This window comes from Macrotis lagotis, chromosome 2, assembly GCF_037893015.1.
Source record: "Macrotis lagotis isolate mMagLag1 chromosome 2, bilby.v1.9.chrom.fasta, whole genome shotgun sequence".
Classification (NCBI taxonomy): domain Eukaryota; kingdom Metazoa; phylum Chordata; class Mammalia; order Peramelemorphia; family Peramelidae; genus Macrotis; species Macrotis lagotis.
Window position 1 is genome coordinate 8495878 of NC_133659.1, and position 18835 is coordinate 8514712.

General features: G+C 38.7%; 1 protein-coding gene and 1 pseudogene across 2 annotated transcripts in view; both read right to left on the bottom strand.

Annotated features, from left to right (window-relative positions):
* Positions 1-18835, bottom strand: part of LRRC7 (leucine rich repeat containing 7) — a 594014-nt gene that overhangs the window by 83184 nt on the left and 491995 nt on the right. The window contains exons 21-22 of one of the 2 annotated variants that reach the window (XM_074221205.1): positions 9296-10976; positions 4525-4674 (exon numbers count right to left, since the gene is read on the bottom strand). In XM_074221205.1, the coding sequence (XP_074077306.1) occupies positions 4525-4674; positions 9296-10976 (1831 nt within the window). Of the gene's footprint in view, positions 1-4524; positions 10977-18835 lie in introns of those variants that run through there. The other variant, XM_074221202.1, reaches the window with a different exon arrangement.
* LOC141512345 (phospholipid hydroperoxide glutathione peroxidase pseudogene) lies at positions 12503-13255 on the bottom strand (annotated as a pseudogene).

The following is an 18835-nucleotide window of genomic DNA, read 5'->3' on the forward strand; positions in this document are numbered from 1 at the left end:
TATTTATGTTTAGTTTTCTTGGAAAAATCACGTATTGGGTTCTCTCAATTATGTTTTATCTCAAAAAAAAATACATGGACATTTATTCAACGTTCATCAGTACTTGTTGGCCATCTTTTATATTTCTAGTCTTCACTTCCTCTGGACTGAATATGTATATACCTATGCTCAATTATCAACATTACTGAAATGGTGTGGTGCCTCGTATCCTGTGACCACATATCACATGGTTGTACTTGTATGCCTTGCTGAAAGGGAGGGAAAAATTGTGCTCAGGGGCCAAAGTTTTCTGTAGCATCCAAACCACTACCGAAATTCCTGTTTCTTATCAAATCAGGTTATGGGCCTAAATGGTTCTGGGAAAGGGACGTGAAAGGGATGTATTCAGAGCCTTCACTGTAATAAACAATGTGTAAATCACGTCACCAGCCACCTAGTTGGTGGGGCCTTTGAAAACTCTTCTGATTGTTGCTGTTGGTGTTTGTAGAGCTTTGAAACAGCGGGAAAACTCTTGGAAATTCCTGTACAATGAATAAATTTAATCACTGCGGGTCAAAACTTTGCTCTTCAATTTTTTGGCAGTTTTTTAGTTTGTTTTTGTTTCTGTAAAATATGGATAATGCATATTCTTTTGGCTAGGTAGCATTTTACAAAGTTGCCTGAATAATTCAATGAAGTACCTCTCTCTTCTAATCTTCCCACTGTGGGTGGGATTTCCTCTCTCCTGTAAATCATTTTCCTACTTTGCTTTGTTTAGCTTCATTGATGTTGCTTCTATTGATGGCTAAAACAATGATCATATAATGCAATAAATCTCTTAAAAGTGAAAAAGGATTACGGAAGGAACATTCTAAACTTATGAGAATCCAGGTCTTTTGCTGATTTATAAATGGCTCAGGTTCCCTCCCTCCCCCCCCACTTTTTTTCCAACTGGAATAACAGATTTAATGCACATACTTCTCAGCTCCTAGAACCGAGGGAGAAAAATAGTCAGGCACATTTTAAAGATCATTTTCCTGAATTCTAAAATTAAAGAAGTTTTCTGAAAGAAATCTCTTATCAGTACCAAGGTGACTGCACTTTTGTAAGGGAGTCCCGTTCTTAGTAGATTTTCAAGAAAAGCCAAACCACACCCCAACGAAACAGAAATTATTGTTGCTCTTGAGTAAAAGAAGGGAGAAGGGTCTTATTTTCCAAAATGGAACTGGCTTCTTTTGAAGGCTAGCATTTGCCCCAGGCTTGCTGAATCGGATCAAAATGAAAGTGGCCTACATGTCCAAACTGGATAGAAAGCCAAAGGAGCATCTCAAAATACCCGCCAACCAAGTAGATCCAATGGCTTTGTCTGAGCTGCCTTTGGGGACTGGTGCTTAGGGGGAAAGCCTAAAGCTGGGCAAGAGATGATGTGTGCAATTATGTTGTAACACTGTACCCAAAATTTAGTCTGCATGGCTAAAATGAAATGAGATTTATTTTCTCAACTGAATAAAATCAATAAAAGATGAAAGAAGACATGGTCAAATGTATTAAAACCCAATCTTGAATTTTAGATATGGGGGAAAAACCTCATTTCAAAATAATTTAGAGAAGGTTGGTTTAATTTGAGGGAGTTTTAGGAATTATGGACAATTTGATAGGTGTGCATTATTTTGGAGGAGAGGATTTATAGCATCTTTTTCAAAGAATACTGGAATATAATTTAGAATGGGCTCACTGAATACTAGCAAATGTTGCTTAAAGATCTTGAACATAGTTGACTGAATCTCATTAACCATCCAACTCTGGAATCTTCTACCAGTCTTTAACTTAGTTGTCTCTGAATTGAAAATGAAAAAAAGACTAAGACAACTGTCTAAATCGAATTCAAATTTGAGCTTTTTCTCAGTGAGGAAAATGTGGGTGTTTGAGTTCCACAAGAATGTGAAGGGAGGATTGTAAGTGTACATGATAAAGACTGGGCTCTGCCTATAGTGTTGCCTTATGGGCAGGTATAGCCTCAATCTGATCAAAAACTGATGAGATTGTCACACCTGCTTTTAACCTAACCTAGAACCTAGCCCTTCTCCTTTGTCAATGCTCAAAGAGATCCAGCTGTTCTTGCTCATTAGTATAATGAACAGGGTGGGGACATGTATAGGAACCAATGCATCAATAAGATTTGTGACCCCAGCCTATGGTTAGCATGGGGGGGGGGGGTAGGAGCAAAGCCCTTCAAAATGCCTAAAAGAGCTGGTATTTTGGGATTTCCCTGCCCCTCTCTCCCACCAGGAGAGAGGTGTGTCATTTTGATAAGATATCTTCATAAAAACCATTTTAATCATTCTGGACTAAGTATTCTCAAGCCATTTATATAACATTCTCTAGTTCCCTATCTGGTCAAAGTTAGCATTTCACTAGTGATGGGAAATGTTTCCTCTACTGTCACCCTCCTGGCATCATTCTTCCTTGTCTGTTTTAGCTTTAGACTATGAAGATCTAATCAGATATCTATATCTATCTATATATCTCTATATATGCCATTTTTATAATTATTCATGAAAGAGGTTATCAATAATAAATGAAGCAAAATCTATACAGAATATAGCTATGAATGCTGACATCTTTTTAGTGTCTATTGTTTGCATGGATTCAATTAGCTTTGTAAAAACGTTTGTAAATAATTTAATGATCAATGTTGCATAGTAGCTGTCTTCTGCAGAAGTCAAAATTATTATTTAATAGAGGTCAGGGAAGAATTTTGACCCATGCAAGGGTGTCACCAGATCTAATGACTGTTTCATTTGCTTTCCCAAATGTGTACTGTATAAATAATGTAGCAAGTGCACAAAATGGGTTGATCTTATCATAAATAGCTTTTCACAAGACAATTAAGTCATTTATCTTTATAATTAAATATTATTTTGAAGAAACTTGGGAAAACATGTCAAATAAAGCTTTAAGGTCTTCTTTGAAGAGGTATACGTTAGCTTTGTTTAGTAATATTTTTCTGGTGGTTAGATCGTTTTGTATTTGTGATTAAAAAACATTTGGATGCTTTGCAAACTCTATTAGACATTTGGCAAAACAATGCACAGGTCTTCTGATTATTCAGATAGGGACTAAATTATCCATAGAAAGTTGATCTGGACATCTTTGTCTCAGAACAGTTTGCTCATGGTCACTCAGGAAATCCACAGGAAAGGTAACGTCCTTGAAGTGAACCAATAATTAGGAAGGTGAGCATGATTGAATAAGTCATAGATTATATTTCCAATAGTAGATTTTGGAGGGATTATCAAAAGCTATATGAGATTACTCCACTTCTCTCTCTGTACATCTTTCCCCATTCTTAGCCTCCTTTCTCCCTTCAACAAATACACCTACCTCTACTAATACAAATGCTGGAGGGTTGACTCTATGGTAATCTGAGCTAGTCTTCTTGATATTTAAATGATTCTTTAGTTTTCAAATGATGTAACTTTTGAAGATGCTTCTTGGGGGCCAAAACCATATGCTATCAGATACTTGAATAGATCCTGAAGTATCTTAGGCATGCATCATTTCAGATTCAGAATATCTCTAAGGTGTTTAATAATTATGTTGAATTAATTTTTTAGTGTCCTCTGCAGGACCTTGGATAGTTTAATTATGTGAAGTATCTAATAAAAAGTCAGAAAATAAAGAGACACTGATGGACTTGTGGCCCAACATGTCTTACAATCATTCACACACATTCCTTACCTTCTGTGGCAGAGAAGATACTATTATGAAGGGCTGCAAAAATCAGACAACTTTTAATGACCCCTAAGATCTCTCTTCAGAAAGACCCTGGTTGGTCATTACCCTGTCTACCTGATGTGCCATTTCCTCCAAAATGTTCTTGGTAACTGAGTTTTCAGATCTCAAATTAGGAGCAGCCCAATCCTCAAAGGACAACCTCATCTACATTTAGGAAGTCCCAATTATCAGGCAGTTTTGTTTCCTAATACTGGCCAAAACCTGCTTATTGGCAGCTTCTATCCATGAGTTCTGGCCCTGTGTCAGCTGGAAGGATCTTAGAGGTCCTGCCATCATTAGATGGCACTTTACAGATGAGGAAACTGAGGCTCTGAGAGACGAACTGATGGTCAAGGTCTCATTGCTGGAATTAGAACCTCGGTTTCCTGAGCAATGCATTTCCCACCAAGCCCAAATGTCACATTGGCACATCATTTCTATGCTTGTCTTAAGTGAATTAACTGAAAACACATTTTAAATTCCAGTTCTATTCCCAGAATGCATCATCACCAAAAGCTAAAACTCTATCTCCAAAATAAAATTAAAGCAACACACACAGCCACATGAGCCGTTCCATCCAAAAAGCGAGGTTGTCAGCTGGGAACTGACCACCAGTTGGTTCAACGACAGGACTATTGACCCCTCTGCTTTTTGGACAGTGGAGAACCAAGAAAGCACATGGTGTCATTACGAGTCGAAAACATGAGGGAACAAACAACATTAAGTGGCTTTGGAGACACGGGCCCACCAAGGCCGGTCCATACTTACATGCTGGAGAGGTAGCTGTTGGTGTGTTTGGTTCTCATAGTGAGACTTAGTCTGCAAGTTTAAAGTCATGCTTCTCCCTGCATGCACGGCCGAAAACCCTCCAGAGTGGAGCATGCCAAGGTTAACTGTGGCGTGTTTGTAAGCAGCATTCTGAGTAGAGGAAATAATCACGTGACAGGGAGTGGACACATGCTCAGCAACACATTATTACACGAACATGTCTAAATTCTTAAAGTGTCAGTTTTCGGCTGGCCGACAGGAAGTTGTTTCTCGAAACATGCACTGGATTAGACAGAAGCTTACAAGTAACGGTGTTAGTTAGACATAGAATGAAAACCGTCTCAAACTATGGTAAAGACAGAAAGCAACGAGACCCGTTCTGTTGTACACTGACTGACCACCGTCCATGATAAAAAACGAGCTTTTGAAAATTTCAGTAGTGGCCATTCTGACCCACTGCTCATCATCTGTGGTACCAAACATTAATTGAACAAATTCCAACCACAGGGACATCCCAATTTTATCATTTAAAATTACATTAGAGATTTCTCAGTCATGAAACTACCATACAGATATTTTTAAAACCCGAATTTGTAATTGTCTTAAACTAAGAAACCTGGATAGGCTAAAATGAACAGTGATAATGATCCTAGTTTCTAGAGACCCAACAAGTCAGTAAGTCAATAGTGTTAATCATGCATTTCCTACTGGGCAGGCACAGTGCCAAGAAGGGGAGGTACAAAGAAAGGTGAAAAACCAAAGATTACAGTTCACCCGAACAACTGATATAAAAAAAATCAATTAGACTGACAATCAACCATTTGTCTGACAGAATTTTTGAGTAAATTAAAATGGTCAAATTCATTAGGTACAGACACAACCTATCTTTGTCTTCCTTCGCCATGGGCTAAATTGAGGCAAGGAAAGTAGAACTTTCATCGACATCTTTATCATTTTGGGAATTGGACATTATTTAGCTCAAATCTCTAATTTTATATTGAGGAAACTGAGACCCATAAGGACTAAGCAATTTATTAATGGCCCCAGAATAAGCCAATGTCAGATGTGGCACAAGAGATCATGTCATCTGATCCCTAGAGCAATTCTTTTTCCATTGCTGCACATTTTCTTAATTTTTCTTTCCATAAAATTACATGAACTTAACACAGAAGTAGCAGAACTGAACTATATTTCTTAATAAGGGGACTGTGCGTTTTTGTGTTATCAAAGTTGTTTATCCACAAATTAATATACTAAAGCACAATATTTAAGCACATATTCTAGAAATCAGAAATGGTGCTTGTGAAGTGATGATTCTCAAGGAGTTAATCTAAAGTTATTTCAAGTGCTGGAATATTCTTTTTAGAGTCACTAGTTAAAGGTATTTGGAGTTCAGGGGAGAATTCTGGTAAATCCTTGCCTTTACTCTGCCATCTTGACTCCACCTCTATGATATTCTTTTAAATTATACTTTTAATTTAATTTAATTTTATTTAAGGTAATGGGATTAAGTGTATTGCCCAAGGCCACACAGCTAGGTAGTTATTAAGCATTTGAGGTTGGATTTGAACTCAGGTCTTGCTGGCACACCACCTAGCTGCCCCTTTGATATTCTTTTAAAAATGCCCATATTTTAAGAATTCTCTCAGGGACAAGCTTCCAACATTGTTTAATAAGGATGCCCTTTTGAAAGCACACGAATGAGATCAATGTTATAATATTAGAAGGGTCCTGTGACACTGAGACTTTAAGCCCCAGAGGTGACCTATCTGAGTTTCAAAGGGAATGAGTAGTGAAGCTGGGATTGCCATTCTATCCCCTGATGCCAAATCTCTTTCCTGAACTTCAGGGACCTTTTTCACTTTATTTAAAGTATGGATATTTTATACCATTTTCTCATTAAGAGTAACAAAAATCAATTATACTTAGTCTTTCCAACCATTTTTCTTCATAAAATATTCAGAACTATTTAAGTTTTGGAATTTGAAATAATTCTGAAAAGTATCTCTATTTAAATAATCTTTAGCATCAAAGTTTCATTGAACTCTGAAATGAAAATGTAATCTAATGATAATATACTACTATATGAGAAGTTTCAAAAGCTACTCAAGTTTAAAAGACTTTGGAGCTACCTTGTATAAAATCTTTTACCTTAGATAAATAATTTTTTTCTATTCAGTCATTTTTAATGTCCCCACTTCAAAACTGAAATGAATGACAGGGTTTTCACAGGGATGCAAAACAATGCCTTTAGTTATCTTAATTCCTTTGTTCAAGAAGGAATTTGATCTTTTTAACATTTGGCCTTAACTACTATTGTATGGCTAGGCAAGGGGTGGGGTGGGGCTAGGTATTTGAAGGAACAGATAAATGCCAAAAGCTGTTGACTTTCTATTCTGTGCCTCCATTGGAAGGAAAGCAGGGCTTGGAGTTTATGTATTTCTATAGTTCTATTTCCAAGGTCTGCTCAGTCACCAGGGATGCAGTTGGGATCCCTAGAGGACCAGACCTCCAAAAGTTCTCTTTCTTGCAAGATGGACAAAGAAGTGGGATGTGGCCATCAAGGCTCAATCTAGAGAACTGACTGAGTTTCAGGGGAAGCATTCTATGTTTCTAGCATGATCTTATCATAGAAGGAATTCCAGGTTCATGGATGCCTCCAAACTTCCAAAGAGTTTGAAATTCATTGAGCACCTTGAGGAGCCAAGTTATACTATAGTTCGCCTAGGTAGTATGGTCATTCAGGTTAGCAATGGATGGAGGCTTGTTTGGGTGGGGAGCAAGAAGGACCAGATAACTTACTAGCTTCCAGGATTTGTGATGCCTTCACATCACCTGATGTATTTTAGACTTCAAGAACTAAAGAAGAATTTTTTGAAAACTGGTTCTAGGTTAAAATTATAGAATATGGTTTATAGTTCCATGAACTTATAGGTTTGTGGAAGATACCAGAGGGAGTCAGTGTGCGATTGATGCTCACTAACAAAATGGGTATATCAGATAAATGAAAAATGTCAGTTCTTCCCTGAATGGGGCAGATCACTACTTCTCCATCTCCTCTGCATCCCCAGCCTTATTTCCCCTCATCAGGCTCTCAATCCTGCTGCTTCTAGAGAATGTCATTCTTATTATTCATTAGATGTTCTAGGTGTGAAATTGGGGGCAGGGCACAATGTTTTCAATCATTTAGGCTTTCTGTTTACAACCGCCTCCTCCCAAACAAACCCTATGCTACTATATTCATTCCAAAATAGCCCTGAAAACTTACTTGTATTACTTTTCCAAAGTATGGTTGTGTCTACAAATTGAAATAATACATTCTTTGGCTCTCCATGTTACCTGTCTGCATACACCAAGAGAGGATTTACTTGAGATAAGGTAGGGTCAGAACAGGTCCTACTGATGAATTTGGTCTGAAAACCTCTCTTTATTATAAATGAGCATAACTATCTGAAACAGACATTTTGATAAAGCAAAACTGATTCCCACTTTGGAAAAAATCAAATTCCCAAATTCCTATCTCTTTTTTTTTCCACCTCCAAAACATTGGTTGTCATGTAGCCATGGCACAAATGTTCCAAAAAATGATGACTTTAAAAGAATTAACTCTGGAAACAAGAAATCCAGAATTGAGGAACTATATTATAAAGGCCATGAGTCATAGTGTTTTAGTCCACAATCTAAAATGGAGTAAGCGAAATATCCTCCATTTTCTAGATTTAAAAATTAACAATGAGTAACCAAAACTAACAAAGAAAATGAAACCCTTACTTTTTTAAATGAAAGAAATAAATTGCTTTAGGTATCTTTCAGTGGAGAGCACCTAAAGGGACCTAGGCTAAAAATCAACAAACAAAAGCCCATGAAATGCACTGTATGATGCACTTCATTAATTTCTATTAGAGTGAAACATCATATTTCTCTGGGATAGACTGTGATTTCTAATCACAAAGGGATTCTCAGCAGTTCCAAAATCAAGTTGAATTTATTCAATCACTCTCAAAGGTACCTTTTGTTGTGGCTTTATCCTTGACTGAATCTGGCTGAATTTTCTTATTTATTCTAATACTCATGCTAATTTTTAAGGTTTCTAATTTTCTCAGAGAATCAAAATTTAATTTTGTTGACTTGAAAATTAGATTTAAATATTTCTTTCTATTATAAAACCAAAAATGCAATTAAAAAAAAGAAATGAAATGTGTAAGAGGACATTGAATGCTGACTTTTCCCCCTATTTACCTAGAGGGATGCTCATTGTTCATTAAAAGCAATCACTTAAGCAGCCCCATGACTTTCATTTAACTCAGTACACATTTTGTCTCCACAAAATAGACCTGACTTTTATATATCATTAGTGTACTGAGAAATGGGTGAATGAAGTCATTCACCTATTCATAGGTGGAATGACACTTTTTGGTCTAGGAGGTCTCTTTTCTGAGCCCCGGAAAAAGCATTTTCCTTTAGTGATCTCAAAGAGACAATTCTTCAAAATAGAATGAAAGAATCATTGACTTTCCCTTCCACCCCACCCACAGGACCAAGGGCAAATTTGGAAAAATAGCCCCAGATGACTGACTCTAATAGGTTATTTTTTTTTTAAATTGTCACTGGTAACCTTTTGTAGTGATCTTCCTGTTAATACAAACACAAAGCAAATTTTGATCATTGCTATTCAGTCATGTAGTTCATGCTTTACTACACGTACTCAAAAAGATGAAAATGTAAAACTAAAGGCATCGATGATATTCTTACAGAGAAATGCCACACATACCCTGTCTAACCTTCTAGCTTCTATATGTCTAAGCAGCTGTTGTCTCCAGTCTGCAGGCATTTTCCCACAGCTCTCCTCTCCCTTCCCAGGAGTGGGCCTTGTCTTTAAATCACTGTTATCTGACGGCTTGTCACCATAGTTACCCAAGTTATAGTCAGATGGTATCTTTTCCAAAAGAGCTGCCATAGTAGGCCTAGCTGAAACTGGTCTGGTTTGGGAGGCACCATAACTCTCTGTACTGTAGCTTCTTGCAGACAATGGCCGCCTTTGGGTAAGGTTTTTAACTGGAAAACTTCCCGCCTGGGCTTTCACTTCTTGATATGAAGGATGTTCATCTTCATACCTGCCATTCCTTTTGAGGAACTGGGATTCAGACACTGAGGCGCTGCTTTGGCGATCCAGAGCTCCTCTATATGGAGGCCTGCCATACCTATCACTCGGGGGCACTTCATGAGGCTCACTGACCCTTCTAAACATGGCCATTTCCGCCGAGCTTGCCAGAGAGTCAGCTCTTCTGAGGAATCCTGCCCTGGAACCCTGGCTTGCAAACTGGGCATTGACGATCGCCTCCTCATTCACAGAAGGCTGAGAGAAGGAAAACATGTGCTCCACGGGAGGATAGCCTCTGTAACCTCGAGGACTGACCAGATCCTTTGCAATAGTTTTACCAGGTTGTGAAATATAATCAGGGTTCTGTTGGAAAGGGGCTGGCATCCTCTTTTCTGCCTTCACCTCTACTGCTCCTTGGGGATTGAAGCTTTGGTCAAACTGATAGACTTTTTTTGTCACAGAAGGCTTCTGCGATGGCTGCCCCTTACTACTGCCATAAGTCAACATCTCATCATCTAACATTGGTACCGACTGACTACGAGACATACTAGACATGCCATGCTCTGGCAACATTATTTTATCTGGCCTTTCATGGCTCCCTAAGTGATCATTACCAGCTGCATAGTTTTCTAATGGTATGTTATAAACCTTATATGTACCAATGTCTATCTCATCAATACTTTGAGACTTTTTAAATTTATTGGACTTTATATCTTTCATCAATGGGGAAAGCCTCTCTGTGCTTTTGCTAATTGAAATCACACCTTTGGAAGGCTCTGGGCGGCAGTGAATATGAGAGAAGACATTACTGAGACTCCTGTTCGCATTGGAATCATGATACTCCCAAGGTACTCCTGAAGAGAAAGGACTAGCTATTTCTGCTGGTTCTTTTATATGGTCTTTTCTTTCTGGCAAAGGGCTGGTGGTGGGGGTGGTCTCCAACTTAGAAGGAAAAGCTGTCCTGTCTTCAAAAGGACTAGGGGTTCGGGTCCAATTCTGCCAAGGATTGGAAGGAGGCACTTCTGATTCAGGTGTGTGTCTATGTGTAGACTGTTCAAGTTCCAGGGGAATGCCAACTATCCTGTCTTGTCTAATCAAAGGCCGACGCCCATGAGCAGATGTGCTTCTAGATTTAGAACTTAACAGAGGGTTACTGTTGGCATTCTCTGCTGTGTTCTCCTCTGCAACAAACCCCGTGTTATCATAATGGGAGCCATCATTCCAGTGATCAGCAAATGTTTCACTCATTGGACGCCTTTCAGGACGCGGGGGTAAATTCCCTGGTGGCACAGGCTCACGCTGGTTGAGTAATGGCTTTGAGTCAATAGGTTGTGGAAAAGATGGTGTAATCCTGAAAAGGAGATGAAAAAGAAGCAATTTTAAATTGAAATTCAGCTTAGAAAAATGCTATCATATAGTATATATGCAGTTAACTGGTTATTTACTCAGGGCAGGTGTAGAGACAATAATGATCAGCTAAAAGAGTTGAAAGAACTTCTCTTAAAGGATCTTGGTTCATCTAATAAACTTGTATAATCTTCAAATAATGTCCATCTGGAACTCAGGCACTCAGAATTTTGAGTAAATGTATATGTTAAGTACTTTGTTGGGAAATAATATGTACATGCTTGCCAAGTTATCTAGGGATGGAAATTATATACTGGAAGACAACCTACAATATTCCTTTAAGGTTAATAAAATTCTTCAATTAATATGGGTCAACTATTTGTAACTGGTATTCCAGTGATCCCAAATTACCCAAAACATTATCTGAAAGGACATAATTTACTCGCAGCAATATATATATATATATATATATATATATATATATATATATATATATGTGTGTGTGTGTATATATATATATATATGTGTGTGTGTGTGTGTGTGTGCTAATATGTATATTATATATGGGCGTGTTTCAAAATATTTTTCTTGAGCTAAGTGTACATACATACATACGTCCTTCTGAATCACTGTCTTTTCATGGTAGAGGGAATTACATGAAACGATGAGATAGGCTATGCAAGGGTTATCCAAGATGAACCGGTCATTGTGGAGAATTCTGACAAAAATGACAAACTATTCCAGCATTTTTGCCAAGAAAACCCCATGGATGATAAAAGAGATGATGACATCAGAAGATGAAACCCTCAGGTTGGAAGGTGTCTGACATATTACTGAGGAAGAGCATAGGACAACTATGAGTGTGACTAATGAAGAGGCTGGACAAAAACTGAAAGGAAAGCTCAATGAAGATACATCTGGAGATGAAAAAGTCTGATGCTGTAAAGGTCAGTATTACATTGGAATCTGGAATGTACTATTTATAAACCAAGGAAAGCTGAATGTTATCAAGAAAGAGATGGAAAGATTAAACAGTATCTATGGTGTTAGTGAACTTAAATATATGAGAATGGGTAAATTTAATTCAAGTGATCATTAAATATACTACTATATAAATATTATATATATACTACTACATATCAGGAATCCCTTAGGAAAAAATGGAGTAGCCCTCATAGTCAAAAAAGGATGAGAAAAGCAATACTGGTATATAGTCTCAAATCACAGCATGATTTCTGTTCAAACCCAAGGGAAAGCAACTGAACATCACAATAAATCAAGTCTATGCTTCAGTCACTGATGTTGAAGAGACTAAAACTGATGAGTTCTATGGAGATCTACAATATCTTCTAGAAATAATAATGAAAACGTGGTCATATTCATCATGGGGACTGAAATGCTAAAGTGGAAAATCAAAAAAAGGTAATTGGAATGACAGGCAAGTTAGGCATTGGATTGAGTATAAAATAAATTAGGGCAAAGGCTAGTAGAGTTTTGTCAAGATAACTAGTCAAAGCCATTACTTTTCTTTTTTTCTTTTTTAATTTTAGCTTTTTATTCCAATAAATGAGCCAGGGGCTCGAGGCTGCAAGCCGTTGGCATGTGCCCCCCAGGGTTTTCCTCCGGCTGAAATGCACGCCAAGTTTTCGGGTCTACCCCACCAGTGGACCGGTTCGAAGGCAGATGGTCATTGATGTCGGGTGGAGGACTCTGAGGTTCAGGGCAGACAGTTACAGGAAGAAAAGAACAACTAGAGGTAGCCAGGCAGGTCCTTCTCAATCACCAGGGGCTCCTCCATCGGACCGTACCGCTTCACCACACAGCCATCTTTGTCAATAAGGAACTTGGTGAAGTTCCACTTTATTGCATTGCCCAAAATACCCTTCCCTTTGGGTTGGATTTTCATCCATTTCCACAGCGGGTGGGCATCGTCGCCGTTGACACATATTTTGCTGTACATATCAAATCTGACATTGTAGCGGGCAGCGAATTCTCGGATTTCTGCATTACTCCCTGGCTCCTGCCTTCCAAACTGGTTGCAGGGGAAAGCTAAAATACGTAAACCACACTGGGCATATCTGGCGTGCAGGTTGACAAACTGAGTGTAGTTTACATCCGTCTTTCCTCATTGTGAGGCTACATTGGTAACAATGCAGACACAGCCCCTGTATTTATCCAGGGACACCATGCGACCATCAATATCCTTAGCAGAAAAATCGTGCATCGACCTGGCACATCTCCAATCATTGAGAGAAGTGCACATAGTCCTGGCCAGGACGGCGCACAGCAGAGTGGGCTTCACCAAGCGGTAGAGGCGGCTTTTTTTTTTTTTCTTGATGAATACTCAAAATACATCTACTTTATTTTTTTTTTTTTTTGGGGGGGTGGATCACATTCTTTATGATAAGTCCATCACAAAACCATCACAAAATTTACTTCCATATTTTTCCAGTGTTGCCATTGCTGATCGCAACCCCCTCCTTTCTTATTTCTCCACTACCATGTACTATATTTTCTCTCTCCTTTCACTCTGACTCTGCTGTAGGGTCACTGAGTGGTGCAGCAGACAGATCCCTGGCTCTGGGGCCAAGAGGCTCCAAGCCCCCATACCACCCCTTAGGCCCAGAATCTACCTGGACCTGTGGTCCCGGACAGGCCATCCAATCCCAGCCCCCTGCAATAAGTAAAAAAGAAAATGTGTTATATCTGACCAGTCTCCTCCCATGGTCCATCCTGCCCTCCTTTATTCACATCCCCACCCCTTCCCCCTCCTTCTTACTCCAGATGTCTATACCCCATTGAGTATATTTGCTGTTTCCTCTCCTAGCCACCTCTGATAAGGGCGAAGATTCCCTTGTTCCCCCTTGCCTTCCCCCCTTCATATCATTGCAATAGCTCATTATAATAAAGAAAAATCTTATTATATGAAATATCTTGGCCTATTCCCCCTTTCCTTTTTCTTTCTCCCATTCCATTTCCCTTTTTTTCTATTGACTCCATTTTTATACCATATTTTATCTTCGAATTCAGCTTTCTCCTGTGCTTCAACTATAAAAGCTCCCTCTACCTGCTCTATTAACTGAGAAGGTTCATATGAGTATTATCAGTGTCATTTTTCTATACAGGAATACATGCAGTTCGTCATCATTAAGTCCCTCATATTTTCCCCTTCTCCTCCAATCTCTATGCTTCACCCTAGTCCTGTATTTGAAGATCAAACCTTCTGTTCAGCTCTGGCCATTCCAACAGGAACATTTGAAATTCCCCTGGTTCACTGAAAGTCCATCTTTTTCCCTGGAAGAGGACATTCAGCCTTGCTGGGTAGTTGATTCTCGGTTGCATTCTAAGCTCTTTTGCCTTCCAGTATATTGTATTCCAAGCCCTATGAGCTTCCAATATAGTTGCTGCTAAGTCCTGTGTGATCCTGACTGCAGCTCCATGATATTTGAACTGTGTCCTTCTGGCTGCTTGTAATATTTTCTCTTTGACTTGGGAGTTCTGGAACTTGGCTATAATATTCCTAGGGGTTGGTTTTTTGGGATCTCTTTCTCGGGGGGATCGGTGGATTCTCTCCATTTCTATTTTGCCCTCTGCTTCTAGGATATCAGGACAATTTTCCTGTAGTAATTCTTTGAAAATGATGTCAAGGTTCTTTTCCTGATCATGACTTTCAGGTATTCCAATAATTTTTAAATTATCTTTCCTAAGTCTGTTTTCCATATCAGTTGTTTTTTTCCATGAGATATTTCACATTTTCTTCTAATTTTTCATTTTTTTTGTTTTGAAGTATTGATTCCTGATTTCTGGCAAATTCATCAATCTCCCTGAATTCTATTCTTTGTCTGAAGGATTTGTTCTCCTTAGAGAGTTTTCTTCTCTCTTTTTCCATCTGGCCCATTCTAATTTTTAAAGCATTCTATCTCCTCCATAACTTTTTTGAACTGTTTTATCCATTTGACCTAAGCTGGTTTTTAGCATGCTATTTTCTTAAGCATTTTTTTTAGATTTCCTTGACTAGGCTGCTGACTTCATTTTCATGTTTTTCCTGCATCTCTCTTATTTCTTTTCCCAGTTTTTCTTCTAACTCCCTCATTTGATTTTCAAAGTCTTTTTTAATCTCTGTCATAGCCTGAGCCCAATTTCTGTTTTTCTTGGAGTCTTTAGATGTAGGAGCTTGTGCTTCTTCATCTTCAGACTGAGTATTTTGGTCCTTCTTGGGCTCGTTTGCAAATATTTCTCAATTGTGTTCCTCTTTTTTCTCTGCTTGCTCATTTTTCCCAGTCTGTGCCTGTTTTGGGGGTGCTTCCTGAGCTTTTGGGACACTCCCACAAGGGTCTCAGTGTGTGAGGCTCTGTCCTCCCTCCTGGTCTGTGAATGACCATATGCGCCCCCCTCTGCCATGGGGCTGAGGTGGGGGGGCTGCTGTTCTATGGGGGGGCCTAGACTTCAATCAGGATCTGAATGTGGTCAGAGCCCCAGAGTCCTGTTCCAGGGGCAGAGGACAGAGCTCTGCAGTCTCTCTCTTTTCACTCCCCTCCCTCAGTTCAATGGACTCATGTTCTGGGGGCTCCTGCTTACCGGCTCTGCCTGCTTCTGTTTCCTGGATCTGGAATGCAGTGGCCAGGCAGCTTGCTGTGTGCCCTGAGGGCTGGGCTCCACCTGCTCGCTCTGGCAGAGGTCCCCCGCTGGTCCCTCACTTTGTGCTCCGTGCTCCCCGGGGCACAGGTCAGGAAGCTCCCAGCACACTGGGGCTGCCTCCGGGAGGCTGAAGTTCTTTTGCTCTGGCGGGCCACTCCTCTGGCGGGCCGCCCCTCCAACCCCAGGGAGCAGAGCCTTTCTGCTCTTTTCCAGGTTACCTTGAGTAGGAGCACTGTCTCATTGGGTCCCTCTGTGGGTTCTGTCTCTCGAAAATTTATTTAAAGTCCTTAGTTTCAAAGATTTATGAGAGAGCTCCTAGGACACCCTCCACTCTTGTCGCCATCTTGGCTCCTCAAACATTCTTTTTCAATAAGCCATATGGCGACAGTCCATATGGATATCATCAGATGGTCAATAATAATTATATACATTGTATTCAATGGTGCAGAAACTCTAGACAGTTAAACGAGACCTGGAGCTGACATCTTATTGCAAAATTAAGACTTCAATCAAAGAAAGTAAGGAAAACCTTCAGACTATATAGAGATTACCTAAATAGCATTCCTTATGAATAGGAGGCCAGCTGGTGGTTCAGTGGATAAAGTACTGGCTCTAGAGCCAAGAAACCTTGAGTTCAGAGCAACCCTCAGACACTTTTTAGTTATGTGACCCTGGACAAGTTGCTTAACCTCTCTATTTGCCTGAAAAAATGGATCCATTGGAGAAAGAAATTGCAAACCACTTCAATAACTTTGCAAAGAAAGCCTCAAATGGTGTTATAAAGGGTCAGGTATTACTGAAATGTTGAAAAAACAACAATGAATATTAAAGTAGAAATAAGGAAAACATTTGAGAGATTAGATCTGGTAGGTAGCCTGAAGACTTATGGAGATAGGTTTATAATATCATCTAGAAGCAGAAAAAGAATTCCATAGAAAAAGATAAGCAAGAAAGAAAAATGGCTATCTTATCAGCTTTACAAATAACTGAATAAAGAAAGCAATAAAAGAGCAAGATGTACCCAGGTGAATATTGAATTCCAGAGAATAGCAAGGAGAGGTTTTTCCTTAATGAACAATGCAAAGAAATATAAGAAAACAATAGAATGTGAAAGATGAGATCTTGATGAAAATTAGTTATCATGAGAAAGTTTAATGCAAAAATAGGCCTGAGAAGTGACAAAAGGGAGGGATTTAAGAGAAGTAGAAGAGATTATGAAGTTGCAAGACTATACAGAAGAACGGTGCAAAAAATCTTATCATCACTTAACATCATGATGATATGGTTACTGATGTAGAGTCAGATTTCTAAAGAATAAAGTGAAATGGGCCTTAGCCAAAAAATAATGGTGGTGGAGATGATGGAATTCCAGCTAAGTTATTTAAAGTATTGCATTCAATATGCCAGTCTATTTGGAAAACTCATTAGTGACTACCGGTTTGGAAAAGAGCAGCTTATTACCAGTCCTAAAGAAGGGAAATGTGAAAGAATGCTCAAACTACTGAACAATTGTGATCATTTCATATGCCAGTTAGTTTATGCTTAAGACTTTTCAAACTTAGATTCAGCAGTATGTGAATCAAGAATTATCAGATCAGGCTAGTTTTTGAAAAGGCGAAGGAACTAGAGACCAAATTGTCAACATTTGCTATATTATAGAGAAAGCAAAGGAATTACAGAAAAAACTACTTTTGATTCATTGACTGCACTAAAACCTTTGACTGTGTGGATCAAATAAATGTGGCAAGAGCTGAAAGAGCTGGGAATCTTAGTTCATCTTACTTGTCTCCTGAGAAACCTGTATGTGCCCAAGAAGCAGCAGTTAGAACTGAATATGGAACGACTGATTGATTTAAGATTAGTAGAGGAGAACAGCAAAGCTGTATATTGTTACTTTAATTTTTGTGTAAAGTACATCATGTGAAGTGCTAGACTGGTTGAATCCAAAGCCAGAATTAAGGTTACTAGGAGAAATATAAAAAAAACTTCAGATATGCAAACGATGCTACTCTGATGGCAGGAAGTAAAGAGGAGTTAACAAGACCTTTGAAGAGGGTGAAAGGAGGGTATAAAATTTGGCTTGAAGCTTAGCATAAAACAAACAAAAAAGCTAAGATCTTGGAATTGGTCCCATAATTTCCTGGTTTAATGAAAGCAGTGCCAGATTTTATATTTTTGGACTCAAAGATCACTAAAGACAGTGACTGCAGCCATGGAGTTAAAAAAAAAAAAGCAACTCTTGCTCCTTGGAAGGAAAGCAATGGCAAATATAGACAGCAAACTAAATAGCAGAGACATCACCTTGCCAATAAAATTCCATATAGTCAAAGGGATGATTTCTCCAAAGCCATAATGTATATGGCTTTGAGAGTTGGAATATAAGAAAATTTGAGTGTTACAAATTCAATGGTTTCAAATAGTTGTGATGGAGAAGACTTTTGAGAATCCCTTGGCTAGCAAGGAGATCAAATCAGTCAATACTTACAGAAATTGGAAGATCAAATATTGAAGCTGAAGTTTAAATACTTTAGTCAGAAAATGAGAAGACACATCTCATTGTAAAAGACTGAAGCTGGGAAAGATTGAAGGCAAAAGGAAAAAGGGACAGCAGAGATGAGATGGTTAGATATTGTCATGGAAACAATGAACATAATCTTGGATAGACTTCAGGAGATAGTGGAGGATAAAACAGTCTGACATGCTGTAGCCCATAGGGGCATGAAGAGTTGGACATGGTTGAACCACAATAATATGTTTATAAATCCATGTTTATATGTATATCTATGTGTATCTCTTTTATTTGCCTATCTTTTTCTGTCTTTATACACACACACACACAAAGATATAGATAGTTGGAGAGTCAGAAGAGACCTTAGAGTTAATTTGATTCAGATATTCAATTTTCCAGGTAAAGAAATTGAGGCACAGAGAATTTAAATAATTTGCCCAATAGTATATAGTTAGCAAGGAGTAGAGCTAGAAATTGAACTCGGGTCATGTCTCTCCAAACCCAGAATTTTCCCCACTATCTTACATTGTGTTTCACTTTTGAACATTCATAGTTATATTCCTCAACTGTTGATGACGACAATGTCAGCAATGGAAATATAATATCTGTGCAAAACCAAAATAATAATGGGATGTATTATTTCCCCTGACAATAATGTGTTCATTGCTCACAAAAACAAAACTACTAAAAGGGAGCTACCCTCCAAAGGGACTGTA